This window comes from Saccoglossus kowalevskii, chromosome 14 (genome assembly GCF_978046115.1).
Source record: "Saccoglossus kowalevskii chromosome 14, keSacKowa6.1, whole genome shotgun sequence".
In the NCBI taxonomy this organism is placed as follows: Eukaryota; Metazoa; Hemichordata; class Enteropneusta; family Harrimaniidae; genus Saccoglossus; species Saccoglossus kowalevskii.
The window spans coordinates 4988025-5003595 of record NC_140654.1 but is presented as its reverse complement, the minus strand read 5'-3'; the positions used below and the strand labels follow the sequence as shown (position 1 = coordinate 5003595).

Genomic DNA, 15571 nt, shown 5'->3' with positions numbered 1-15571 from the left:
TATCATTATTTTTTTTACTGAAGTGAACAAGACACGATGACACTGTCTGAGATATGAGGGCCTATTTCTTTCGGTAATTACATCGGCAACTCTCTCTAATCAGCAACACAGTTAAATCTACAGTCACCACGCAGTGCACGTTTGAAGTGTTTCTTTTCACACCTTGCATACATTCGATGGAGCTTTATGTGGCGCTTTAAGCAAACCAAAGCACGTCGATGTAGAACAAAATCCAACCGCCTTGAATGAAAGGATATTACAATCAATGATCATTTAACGTAAATCAAAAACACAATCGACGCGTCAAGTCAATAGAAACATGTACTTGTTGATGTGTTTATTGATATTCTTTTAGTAAACGTATGTATAGTTGAACTAACGAACTTCTAAAAAAAACACGAGAATCAGCACATACTGAGGATATCAGCCCCGTGAGTAACACAAGGTCACGTGGTGAAATTGAGATCGGATGACAATCGAGTCAGTTACCATATTCACGCACGACAATGTTTATAATTCAAATAGTACAAGCGCGATTCTCGTAAACGCAATAAAATTGAAATTTACTTGAGAGTAACGTTTTATGATAAATGACGAAATTAATAATTGGCCACTGAATTATCTTCCATATTATCTCCAAGAAGATGATCATGAATAACAATTGGTCGTTAGTTATAGATTTTGTGAAGCTATTATTTGAAATGAAAAAACGGAACCCCATTATGGGGTTCATATTTCAAAATATTGTGTGAACTATGTATTATTTATTTTCTACGGTTATTTATAAGTCTGGAGTTGAATTGAGGAACATCGGCATACATTAAAACAATTTGTCAAACTTGATTTGAACTCTATAAAAGACAGCCATTAAAAGAAAAAAACACTTGATGTGATAGGAAATGTGTTCCCTTGAGAAGGACCGCACTTTCTATTACCTTGCAAACAACCACAACACTTGCTACAAAAAGAGTGAAACTATGTCTTGAAAACCATAAATTGGAACACGCGCTTTTTCTATAGAGTAAATCTCTTTGAATTAGCATATCTGCTGTAAAATGGAAACATAGATTCCCAATTTCCACCTTTCCTCCTAGCTACTTTCAATCCTATTTGTTTAATCCCTTAGCACTACAATCATGCAGAAAGTAACAGGAAATCACTTCCCTTGTGGAAATGGTTTTATGAGATAACGAATCAGCTGCATTTCACGCTGAATAAAATCCAACAGTTGAGTCTTATTACTTGTATAGTACACCCCAAGACTACATAAGTGAATGTTAACAAAATTACTGTTTTGTTATTCAGTCAATTGTATTCCAATTTCGTTACTGTCCAATCCAGCACATAACTTGCATAACTAATGCAACAAACATTACGACTGGGAAGATATGTTTTATAACCTGGCGTTCATTGATTTGTCGTGTGTATGTAAAATCAAAAGACTGAGATAAGATTATTTCACTATGTATATTACAGACCTCCTAGTTACTTACTACAGTACTGGTACCGAATTATTAGAAGATTTCAACACTATTGCTACATCACAACATGCCGATCCACGGCATTCATTAGCAACACGTTTACTATGTACAATTTATGATCCAAATAAGGATTTGCATAGACGTATTTCAGAAAATGGCAATAGTGATTCAGCTAGGTGGTCTGTGCGTATACATCTACTGTACAGATATATCGAAATGATACCTTAAGTTCTTACAAAGAAGTGGTCCTAGAGGCCACGCTGTGACCATTAGTGTATTCTACCGGTTTCTCCACACACCGACAAAGAGTTTTCTTGAATGCTTGTCGGAATCGCCTAGACATTAGGTTGTATAGTATCGGATTGATGGCAGAACTTAAGTAGAATAATACAAGCGATACATGATAAAGATATTTCCCATATATAGTAAAGAGGGCTGGCCAGCGTTTGAGGTCTAAATTTGGCATCAGACGTATGATATGGAACGGAAACCAGCACAAGGCAAAGCATAGTGCTATAATACCTGCAAAATATATAAAAAATATAATAATTATTACATGATAGAATATAAATAATTGTTCAGCTGCAAGCAGTGAAATAGTAAGATATATATTAATATTCATTTAACAGTATAGATAGATATCAAGCTCAGTAATTTGTTTTAATGAATATATATATATATATATATTAAAAATTATAATATTACATCCCAATAACAGACAATTTATCTTATCTTAGTAACATTACATAAACTATACTAATGCAAATTAATGGCGGGAGATAACAAAATGGACACGTTTAGGAATGTCGCTTACTTAGCTCATCTAAGTAGTCAGTGATCATATACGCAATTTAAACACATCATATATGTTTTTATTGTATTAGCACGCATGCTTTAATTTATCTGACGTGACACACTATACACTGTCTTGTATAAAGGTCATCGTTTCCCTTGGTGGGGTGCCAACGTGAGATGTGCACTTTATTCGTCATTAACTGACACGCTGTAACATATAGCTCACTGAGATACGATGCAATTTAATGCAGAAACACGTTTTCCAATTTTATTTAAATATTACGAGGAAATTCGCGAACATCTACGTTGTCAGCCGCACGCCAAATCGAGAAGTTTAGAAAATCTTCATTCCCTTTAACATAATGTAAAATATGCGGTTTACTTTGAAAAAGCTTCCGACTATTTTAGCCTAGTGCTCGAGAACGGGAACATACATCGTAATTTAATCTTTAGCAGGTTTCACAAAATAAAACAACATCATTTTTTCACATGTTTCGAAACAGAAATATATGTAGAAAGTGTTAAATTATGTCCATTTGATCCTAAATTAACGAAGAAATTATATGACATTTTGTAAGGGAACATATGGCGAGTGAAGGTTAAATAACAAGTGTGCATACATACACGTATTTGGTTGTCAAGTTCGTTTAGTAGTATGTTGTAAATTTGTTTTTGCTTTCATAATCAGGTTATACTAGTTTAATATTGCATTTCTATATAATTTGTTCAGAAGCACTGCTGATATATAACATGAAAGTGTCATGCTTTTCCGGGAAGAGAAAAACAACAACAACCGAAACAACATTTAAATAAAGTTAATACAATTATAAGGATACATACTGGTTCAACGTTTTGTACACTTTTTCTATAATGTCTTTGTTATTTTTTAACCAAACGGGCAAATCAAATTGTTAAGAGAAATTCCAACAAAGACTTATATTCCAATGTAGATTTATATTGTAAAAGGTGAAAAAGATACACTGGAATGAACTGCATGTAACAAAGAAATATCAAACTGTTGCTATATTACGTACAGTGTGGTGTGCCGTGGGATTAACACTATAGAAGCCTACCACTGACTGCTGAAAGAAAACCTAATTCAACTGGCCTAAACAGCGCCCCCAATAGCCATACATACCATTTATCCTACTTTGGTAACAAACTCATAATGCATGAAGCACAGTTACATATATCCATTTGTGTAATGTCATCAACTGTGTACATTGTAAACGTACTTTCACCACACATCAATATGGATTGACCAAGTTCAGAAGCCTACTACAAAGCTAGTGAAACATTCGCATTAGAGTCTCCTTTCAAACTCTAAGGCAAAACTGTCAATTTCCATTATGATTCTGAATACGCCGTTCTTTGATCAATTATCCAATTACGGAGTTTCCATGACGCCTAAAGGTCATAATCGAATGTTATGAGAGGGCCTCTAAAAGTAGTTTGCATTCAACCATTGACAAGAACCTTCATAGATTTTCTAAAATGTATTTTTAAATATCAAATGAATAGTCGATATTAATTAATCTAACAAGTCTCATCAGGGACAAATACTCAATTTAAAACATGCGTAGTCCTCGAAATGGAAAGCAAACAGCAATTTAGTCTAACTACTGAACTATTTGAGTAATGACATGCCATATAAACAAATGTATACAGTGGGAGATAAATAGCTGACAATTTAATAATAACTCCTCACCATTCTCCCCAATCTTTGTTTAACATACACCAACCTTTGTATAATGACTATGAAAGTACGAGATAAAGTATACCGAACATAACACACATATTACAACCTTGTCTATTCAGAATGGATCTAAAAGATACTAGTTGTTCTGTATGTAACGCACAGACTCCGTGAGAATATAAGTGAATGCTGCTTTATGTATTAATCGTATATTGAATTTGTGTGTCTTAATACTATATTAACTATATTAATTTCAAGATCCTTACATAAAAGTTCTGAAGTTGTACAACAACATACCAAGGAAAATTTGTGATGGGGAAAATACATATTCATACGACATAATGAGAACAACCTATCCGTTTATCTGATATTTTACTGACATCTGGTTCTTATGACCAGCAGTGAAAAAGTAATCAATCTCTGTTTCCACTGATTTCTATGTTTAACACATATTTATTTGGACTGTACATGTTAATATTCTACAACCAACAATACTGTACATGTTAATATTCTACAACCTACAAAACTGTACATGTTAATGTTATACAACCTACAATACTGTACATGTTAGTATTCTACAACCTACAATACTGTACATGTTAATATTTTACAACCTACAATACTGTACATGTTAATATTCTACAACCTACAATACTGTACATGTTAATATTCTACAACCTACAATACTGTACATGTTAATGTTCTACAACCTACAATACTGTACATGTTAATGTTCTACAACCTACAATACTGTACATGTTAATGTTCTACAACCTACAATACTGTACATGTTAATAATCTACAACCTACTATACTGTACATGTTAATAATCTACAACCTACAATACTGTACATGTTAATAATCTACAACCTACTATACTGTACATGTTAATATTCTACAACCTACAATACTGTACATGTTAATAATCTACAACCTACAATACTGTACATGTTAATGTTCTACAACCTACTATACTGTACATGTTAATAATCTACAACCTACAATACTGTACATGTTAATAATCTACAACCTACTATACTGTACATGTTAATAATCTACAACCTACAATACTGTACATGTTAATAATCTACAACCTACTATACTGTACATGTTAATAATCTACAACCTACAATACTGTACATGTTAATGTTCTACAACCTACAATACTGTACATGTTAATAATCTACAACCTACAATACTGTACATGTTAATGTTCTACAACCTACAATACTGTACATGTTATTGTTCTACAACCTACAATACTGTACATGTTAGTATTCTACAACCTACAATACTGTACATGTTAATGTTCTACAACCTACAATACTGTACATGTTATTGTTCTACAACCTACAATACTGTACATGTTATTGTTCTACAACCTACAATACTGTACATGTTAGTATTCTACAATACTGTACATGTTAATATTCTACACCCTATAATACTGTACATGCTAGTATTTTACACCTTACAATAATGTACATGTAAATATTTTACAACCTACAATACTGTAATAGGTTTGGTTGACATCAGTAAGGGCATACGGTCATAAAAGTCTTGCACCAACTCAGCCTCACGTGTGAGGTATTACCTATTAAAGGCAACGTTTACGTTTATTTAAATATGTATATATGTGTCCTGGGCAAATTGTTAAACTACATCCGGTTGTGGAGTCTATGGACGTGGGAGAATGAGGTTACCCTTTGCCACAACTACCTCCAGGTCACCGTTGGGCAAGGTGTAGCACCTGTGAGCCTTGGGTGCCAACTTCCCACATAACAAGTTTGGTTGACGTCAGTAAGGGCATACGGTCGTAAAACTCCTGCACAAACAGATCCGCATAGTTGGGTAATTTTCATGTAAATATATATATATTAGTTTCAGTTGTTCTTAGCATTTGGCAGGGGGGGTCGTAACCTCTTGTAGTGAGAACCAGTGTGACTGGCCTGCCAAAGGGGTGCTAAGGATATCATTGGGAAAGTTATCAGTTACATCCGTTAATGTAATTTCGTTTTACATACCCGTAAATCAAAAATCACCAAAGAAAATTTGTGATGGGGAAAATACACATTCATACTACATAATGAAAACAACCTATCCGTTCATCTGAGTAACTGATATTTTACTGACATCTGGTTTTTATGACCAGCAGTGCAAAAGTAATCAATCTCTGTCTCCACTAATGTCTAACAAATATGTATTTGTATATATTCACATACGCGAAATGTCGTGTATTGTCGGACCGAACGACTGCTGCTAAAATAGCATAATTTGATTTTGAATTTTTTTTAAGCTCAATGTCAAAATGACGATCTTCGAGGAGTATACGGCGTTAAGATAACCCCACTTCATCATAATACACCATCATCAATTGTGTTCAGCGCATTATTAAAATACCCTTGAAACACTTTCGCGTTTGTCGAATCTTATGCAACGTTTCGACGTCACTACGACGTCATTTGTTAGTCCTGTTTTTATATTAGATTTCACGCATAACACGAGATCTCGCAAAAATGAAAAACGGTCTATTACTTTAGTTATTGCAATCACAAGAAACAGATTTTATGACGGACACAAAAATAGCAGTGATGATGAGAACAGACATTTCCCCCTTCATATACCTTATCTAACATAAAACTGAGTTTTTTCCACAGATCTCAGGTGGCAAATTGGAAATGCATTCACCTTGTTAGAGATACTATGTGAAGATTAGTACTTAGTGTATATTAAATACTGACTACAAATACCAAGGACGTATGTTTGCAATCAATGTGATCATCCCAATGGGAGCATGTATCAAAGAAAGCTATTAACCTCACTCCTACAGGTCTTTAGAGATGTCTATGCTGCTACCCAGCTGTGAACAGAGACAGCCTCATGTGGTGTTGATGACTACATCACTATGTCAGCTTGCTATTATTAACTATAGTAAATCATCCCCTGCCGTTTCGAAATAAAGAGGTGGTACAATAAGAAAAACATTATTTGATACTGAATGTATGAACCTACAATGGTTTCCACTTCTCTGGAGAATAAGATAATTGAACTGACATTGCTGCTTTAAATGACTCGTTAAGATTCCTTTATATCATAGTCTTTATAATTTAACAACTTATAGATTAGAAAAGTGATAATAATTGCATCACCATCATTCCCAAAAGCCGTTGACATGGTGAGTATACAAACCGAGTATACCTAGTATGCTACACCGGAGATATGCATATACAATTGGAATAGAAAACGGACGTTTATTTCAGAATGTATATACAATGAAACGAACGACATCAATTCAGCTTATAAATAAATTGTTTTTGAAGGAAATTCCACAACGTCAGAGTCTGATTGATATTATAAATGCATTCAGATTATAACTCTATACTACGCACAAGTGAAAGAGATTTTTAAATAAATAATATACCTATTTGCGAAACTCGTTAATTTAAATATACTTATTAGATTGAAAAAAAAACATGAACTTGATAGTGTAATTATTCGCGAGAGCATGTAGCCATGATATTTGCCCTTTGACCCCCCTCCAATATTCTATTTTCTCTAATTTCAAAGAACGTGTCCAGAGGACAGATAGTAATAATGTTTTCCTAGTATCGGGCTTTCTTAATCTAATTTACTTAGACTTTCAAATTGATATGCATCTGCCTTCCCACTTAAATAGTGCAACCATATCGATAGCGATACACCATCTAAAAAGCAAGTTACCATGGCAACATTAAGTACGTTAAAATAACACAAATATGCACAAGTATATCAAGGCTTCAGATATTGGATGGTATAGAAGAATGTTGTGGCGCAATACTACTCAAGTACACTGTTATTTCATCTGCACTATCACTGCCTGTTCCAGTGTCATCTTTAAATATAGGATATCCATGGCAACGTAATGAGAAGAAAATATGTGAGTTCCGGGAGCTCGAGGAACCAAATGCGTCAGGTGAAATTTGTTGACGATATACGGAAGTATATGACCTAGGTACTGTCTGAACAATTTGAGACCACACAATAATATTGGAAGGAAATCGTACCACAGTGACGTCACGCTAACAGAGAAAGTATTCAATTTAGGTACGACATGAACAGCATTCGTTTCCATGGGAATGACCACAATATCGCATTAAGCGTTAGAGATGCATTTTCTGCTTCATTTTGTACTTGACGGATTGCCAATAACTTCATAGGATACTTGCCTTTGATGAGCCAACAATACGTAGCCGAAAATGTAACAATCGATAACGAAATTGAACCAACTAATGAACGTCGTATTGACGCTTAATTTGATCCACTAAATGACAATTTAACATTTAATTAAGTTAATATATTCAAACGAAAGTGAATTATGCTCATTATAATGCACAGTCACGTCTAGTTCATCACTAAAGCGGTGGCATGACACATAAGGGTGACATCACGGATTGGTGAGGAAGGGTGACGGATATTTCCATATGCGTCATTACTAATACAGGGACTATTGCTTGTATTTGTTTTTAAATTCACGAAGATTAATATTTTTGAATATATAGTGACAAGTATTGTTCATAATGTTTTCTAATTATGTTTTTCTTCAAATCCACATAATTGTGATTCTAAAATTACTAAAGATTACATTTTTTAAATTCACAGTGATTGCCGATTCAACTTTAAATTTCATGTTCATTGTTCTCAATTACGAGTGATTGTATACTGGGACTGTGAATGAAAGCACACAGTTGATTTGGAATGTCATAAACAATCATGTGTTATTATGCAGATTGTGTGCATCGAACCTTGTATATTACTCGATCATTTGTGATAATGGTCAAACCGGGACATTTAGGGTGTACCAGCTGGTTGTTGATTCAATATCACGAATCGTCGGTGAACTTACGATAAAAGTTGAATTTTTCACTATGTGGTTGATTTCAGAAGTCACTCAACACACCACTGCCGCTGATCTCTATACCCAATGATAACATAATTCATTCATAGCCCCATAGGTCATATTTCCTGCTCTTTCATTGGCCAGAATAGCTACCAACTACCATTCATAGTTTATTTTTTCGTAAAAAAACAAGCGAAGTAGTACTACATCGAACTAAAGTTGACAGTATATCTTACATGATATATTATTGCCAACAATAAAAATGCAAAATTTACAAAAACGACATTTCGATCAGAGGCCATCATAGTGAATGAATTCACTGCGTTAGAAATTGATTTTCAGCATATGCATGCTAGAAGGACTAACGAGGAAGGCATATTTAAATGCCACGAGTGATACTACACAGACACTGGGAGAACACGATGAAAATCACATTGAAGTACAATCTTATATGAAGCGTCGTGGAGCTGTAAATACGACTTCAAAGTGGAAGCGCTTTCGCAATAATTGCATGACGAGATCACAACACAAGTATTGAGCTGGAGGCTAGTCAGTTCATAACGCAGCAAGCCGCTACTGCAGAGTATTACCCACTAGAAAGTGAATTATATTTCCAGCGCCGTCAATATTATGTTCAATTTGATAATCAGTGCAATTAAGGTTGGTTGCGAACGGAGAAGAGATAGCATTTAGGCTCAGATTATAACAAGATTCACAATACCTGAAAAGGTAATACTTTTACCGGGATTGTTTTTTTTATTCTGCATCAAGGTTGGGAGAACATCACCTACTTCACTCTCTAATTGATTATAATGTACTGTACAGTGTGATAAATACTACGAGATTGACTTTATCTCATTGTCATGCGATGAAACGAATACATTGATGACTTTCAACCAACTTTGCATCTAACGTCATTAGTTAAATGAATATTTCTATTTTATTTCATGCTATGTATATTTTTATTTTATTTGTTGTTAAATATCAAAAATTACACACATTGGTGGCAACAGCAGCGTTATAGTTTACTGTCAGATATATCGGCAGAGTTAACTAGGGCGGATCAACCTCAGTTAAAAGGTTTAGCAATCACAGAAGGGCAGCTTAGCTTTCAAATTACAAATAAACTACGGCAGCTACGATATGACAGGTAATCATAAAATATACTGTGATACAACAACAGTTATTCGTCTCGATTCAATTCAGTAAGCCGTACCCTTCAGGGAATTTGATTTATTGATTTGTGCAGTGTATAAATGAAGATCACGGCAATTCCGGAAATCAATCACTTTAGCACTGTGAATTTGTTATCAAGTACAAGCTCGCTGATATATTTTGCCGCAATTAACAGTATATTTACAATTTGTATGTAACATATGATGTTTGATTTTGTTATATAATCATTTATTGTACTATAAAAATCAACTGTGAAAACTGCCTTACCAATTATGTTTGCAGACATGCACATTTAATTGTAAAAAGGTGCCACAAAATCCAAATACTAGTTAAATACAAGACAAACAAGATACACAGAGAATAAAATAAAACAAACTGGCAGCTGACACTATTCGTGTGCAATAGCAATTAATATTTCCAAAATGCCACTCATAAACCATGACAACAGAAACTGTCAAATGGTGTATCAAGTTATGTGTGACTGTGTGACGCGCCCATGTTGCACTTGACCGGTCTTGTAACTACGAGATGGCAACCTAAATTGCACCTAGATTTTGTTTCTGAAGCGTTAAAACAAATCAATTATATCAGGAGAATACCATGTATGGTCAGATACAATAGAATAAAGATGTAATCACTACAAGTGTAGGATGAGTGACAGTAAATCGATTACTGTCATTCAGTCACTGGAGATTGCATAGTAATTTACGGTAAACATTAAACAGCTGTGATCTAATGAGCATTTAATTAAAACAGAGCCTTGAGAGTAGCCATCTCAGCTATTCACGTGTATCTCTGGTGTTTGGAAAAAAAATACGCAGGAAGCGAGTCTTGATCACAAATGTCGACCGAACTGAATAATTAAATGCTGTTGCTAGAAGCTTGATTTAAGTTGTATCGATTTTCTAATACATGAATATCTTGGACAGAAGATAACGTTTCATTAGGACAAGCTCAGTTTTAAACAATATTTCATCACTGGCTTTCGTGACTATTCGTCAAGAGAGTACTCGAAATATTTGACTGTACCTTAATCACCAATGAGAAATATGCTTATGATGGAATTATTGATATATGGGATGTAACACTCCATATATGGGATATAAATAAGTATTATTATTAAACACTCCGTATATGGGATGTAAATAAGTAGTATTATTAAACACTCCGTATATGGGATGTAAATAAGTAGTATTATTAAACACTCCGTATATGGGATGTAAATAAGTAGTAACAATAAACACTCCGTATATGGGATGTAAATAAGTATTATTATTAAACACTTCGTATATGGCATGTAAATAAGTAGTAACAATAAACACTCCGTACATGGGATGTAAATAAGTATTATTATTAAACACTCCGTATATGGGATGTAAATAAGTAGTATTATTAAACACTCCGTATATGGGATGTAAATAAGTAGTAACAATAAACACTCCGTATATGGAATGTAAATAAGTAGTATTATTAAACAATCCGTATATGGGATGTAAATAAGTAGTATTATTAAACACTCCGTATATGGGATGTAAATAAGTAGTAACAATAAACACTCCGTATATGGGATGTAAATAAGTACTATTATTAAACACTTCGTATATGGCATGTAAATAAGTAGTTACAATAAACACTCCGTACATGGGATGTAAATAAGTATTATTATTAAACACTCCGTATATGGGATGTAAATAAGTATTATTATTAAACACTCCGTATATGGAATGTAAATAAGTAGTAACAATAAACACTCCGTATATGGGATGTAAATAAGTAGTAACAATACACACTCCGTACATGGGATGTAAATAAGCATTATTATTAAACACTCCGTATATGGAATGTAAATACGTAGTAACAATAAACACTCCGTATATGGGATGTAAATAAGTATTATTATCAAACACTCCGTATATGGGATGTAAATAAGTATTATTATTAAACACTTCGTATATGGCATGTAAATAAGTAGTAACAATAAACACTCCGTACACGGGATGTAAATAAGTATTATTATTAAACACTCCGTATATGGGATGTAAATAAGTATTATTATTAAACACTCCGTATATGGAATGTAAATAAGTAGTAACAATAAACACTCCGTATATGGGATGTAAATAAGTATTATTATCAAACACTCCGTATATGGGATGTAAATAAGTAGTAACAATAAACACTCCGTACATGGGATGTAAATAAGCATTATTATTAAACACTCCGTATATGTGATGTAAATAAGTAGTAACAATAAACACTCCATACATGGGATGTAAATAAGTATTATTATTAAACACTCCGTATATGGAATGTAAATAAGTAGTAACAATAAACACTCCATACATGGGATGTAAATAAGTATTATTATTAAACACTCCGTATATGGGATGTAAATAAGTATTATTATTAAACACTCCGTATATGGGATGTAAATAAGTATTATTATTAAACACTCCGTATATGGGATGTAAATAAGTATTATTATCAAACACTCCGTATATGGGATGTAAATAAGTAGTATTATTAAACACTCCGTATATGGGATGTAAATAAGTATTATTATTAAACACTTCGTATATGGCATGTAAATAAGCATTATTATTAAACACTTCGTATATGGCATGTAAATAAGTAGTAACAATAAACACTCCGTATATGGGATGTGAATAAGTATTATTATCAAACACTCCGTATATGGGATGTAAATAAGTATTATTATCAAACACTCCGTATATGGGATGTAAATAAGTATTATTATTAAACACTCCGTATATGGGATGTAAATAAGTAGTAACAATAAACACTCCGTATATGGAATGTAAATAAGTAGTAACAATAAACACTCCGTATATGGGATGTAAATAAGTATTATTATCAAACACTCCGTATATGGGATGTAAATAAGTATTATTATTAAACACTCCGTATATGGGATGTAAATAAGTAGTAACAATAAACACTCCGTATATGGAATGTAAATAAGTAGTAACAATAAACACTCCGTATATGGGATGTAAATAAGTATTAATATTAAACACTCCGTATATGGGATGTAAATAAGTATTATTATTAAACACTCCGTATATGGGATGTAAATAAGCATTATTATTAAACACTCCGTATATGGGATGTAAATAAGTATTATTATTAAACACTCCGTATATGGGATGTAAATAAGTATTATTATTAAACACTCCGTATATGGGATGTAAATAAGTATTATTATTAAACACTCCGTATATGGGATGTAAATAAGTAGTAATAACACTCCGTATATGGAATGTAAATAAGTATTATTATTGAACACTCCGTATATGGGATGTAAATAAGTAGTAATAATAAACACTTCGTATATGGGATGTAAATAAGTAGTAATAATAATAAACACTCCGTATATGGGATGTAAATAAGTAGTAACAATAAACACTCCGTATATGGGATGTAAATAAGTATTAATATTAAAAACTTCGTATATGGGATGTAAATAAGTAGTAACAATAAACACTCCGTATATGGGATGTAAATAAGTATTATTATTAAACACTTCGTATATGGCATGTAAATAAGTATTATTATTAAACACTCCGTATATGGAATGTAAATAAGTAGTAACAATAAACACTCCGTATATGGAATGTAAATAAGTAGTAATAATAAACACTCCGTATATGGGATGTAAATAAGTAGTAACAATAAACACTCCGTATATGGGATGTAAATAAGTAGTAACAATAAACACTCCGTATATGGGATGTAAATAAGTATTATTATTAAACACTTCGTATATGGCATGTAAATAAGTATTATTATTAAACACTCCGTATATGGAATGTAAATAAGTAGTAACAATAAACACTCCGTATATGGGATGTAAATAAGTATTATTATTAAACACTTCGTATATGGGATGTAAATAAGTATTACTATCAAACACTCCGTATATGGGATGTAAATAAGTAGTAACAATAAACACTCCGTATTTGGGGTGTAAATAAGTAGTAACAATAAACACTCCGTATTTGGGGTGTAAATAAGTAGTAACAATAAACACTCCGTACACGGGATGTAAATAAGTAGTAACAATAAACACTCCGTATTTGGGGTGTAAATAAGTAGTAACAATAAACACTCCGTACATGGGATGTAAATAAGTAGTAACAATAAACACTCCGGGGTATAAAATAAGCACCCCGTGAAGCATCGCAGATTACATGCGTATTTGTTCACCAACGTTGGATGATTAGCTTTATTATAATGTGTTGTATTTACCGATTTAGTATACGCGACACTGCTTGCCTCACTATAACAAGATGATACGGTATCCATGGAAACGGGAAGAAATAAATTATTGTGAAAATGGAGATTATGAACAAAGTTGAGATATACACAAATTAGTATACGAAACATGCAGTAATTTGAAAAAGTATATTCGCCATATGATAATCATTGGAAATGGCAAAAACACTCATTGTTGGACGTGTGATTTGGGTGACAAAGTCAAAACACTGACCTGAAATAAGTACATTTGTACCTGTGAAACAACAACAAGTTGACCAAATATGGAAACTGGGTGATTAATATGCACTGATTTCAACTTTGAACTAATAACGCGCGGGGTGTTACAAAACCGATTATTTACCAAATTACACCCAAATTGATTGATTGGCTCTCGAGATATGAGAAGCTTGCAAATTAGGTAATTGATATGTATGTTATTAAAAATCCTATAATTAATTGCAATTTAATTGAGTTTAATTAAACTCCAATTAAATCGCAACCCTATATAGAGTCGCGTTTTAATCCAAACATAAAGCAACTACAAAACAGTATAGCAATACAAGTGTGCGTGTGTGCGTGCTTGCTTGCGTGCGTGCGTGCGTGCGTGACTTGAGCAACGCTAGCCCATACCCGAGAACCATTCACCCGCTAAGAGTGAGCAGCCCATTTCACGTAAATGTCATGATTCCTACACCGTAATTATTATATAATGTAGTGAGTTTATTTTTTATCTGATTGAAAATAAACCACTTTCGCAAAAAGGAAACAAGTAAGAAGATCAGGAAAGATTACAAAGAACATAATCATGTCTCTGGGTTTAAATACGCATGTAAAGATGCGATATGCAGAGGATGCTATACTGATTTCACAGTCTTGCACAGCTGGTAAATAAGAATATGAATATAATAAACGGTTGTTTATTTCATTATATTGTTCGCGAATATGAATATCATTGGGGCGCACTACTGTTCCATGTATTTCTATGAGCTCTGCGCGAGCTGCTATGGAATGCCGGTCAAAGAGCCGGAGAAAACAGCTAAGTTCCAGAAAACAACACAAACTCAACCTAGAAGTAATCCTGAACAACCAAATTTATATATATTGTGCATGCAGGAGTAACATTGTTACACTGTTCAGGGGAGTCTCAATAACCATCTCAAAGTACTATTTTCTGAGAGTTTTCTGCCTTTGTTTTCACCGTGATGGTTGCCAGATGGTGAAAATACCCGGATGTCCGCCCCGATAACAAGCGTAAAAAACAGTATACTA

General features: G+C 33.3%; 2 protein-coding genes across 2 annotated transcripts in view; both read right to left on the bottom strand.

Moving 5' to 3' along the window:
* The window catches only part of LOC144346423 (uncharacterized), a 267079-nt gene that overhangs the window by 16409 nt on the left and 235099 nt on the right, over positions 1-15571 (bottom strand). The gene's annotated exons all lie outside the window — the stretch shown is intronic.
* The window catches only part of LOC102808741 (growth hormone secretagogue receptor type 1-like), a 61172-nt gene that overhangs the window by 2787 nt on the left and 42814 nt on the right, over positions 1-15571 (bottom strand). The window contains exon 2 of the mRNA XM_078007172.2: positions 1705-2003. Within this exon, the coding sequence (XP_077863298.1) occupies positions 1714-2003 (290 nt within the window). The 3' untranslated portion in view covers positions 1705-1713. The remainder of the gene's footprint in view (positions 1-1704; positions 2004-15571) is intronic.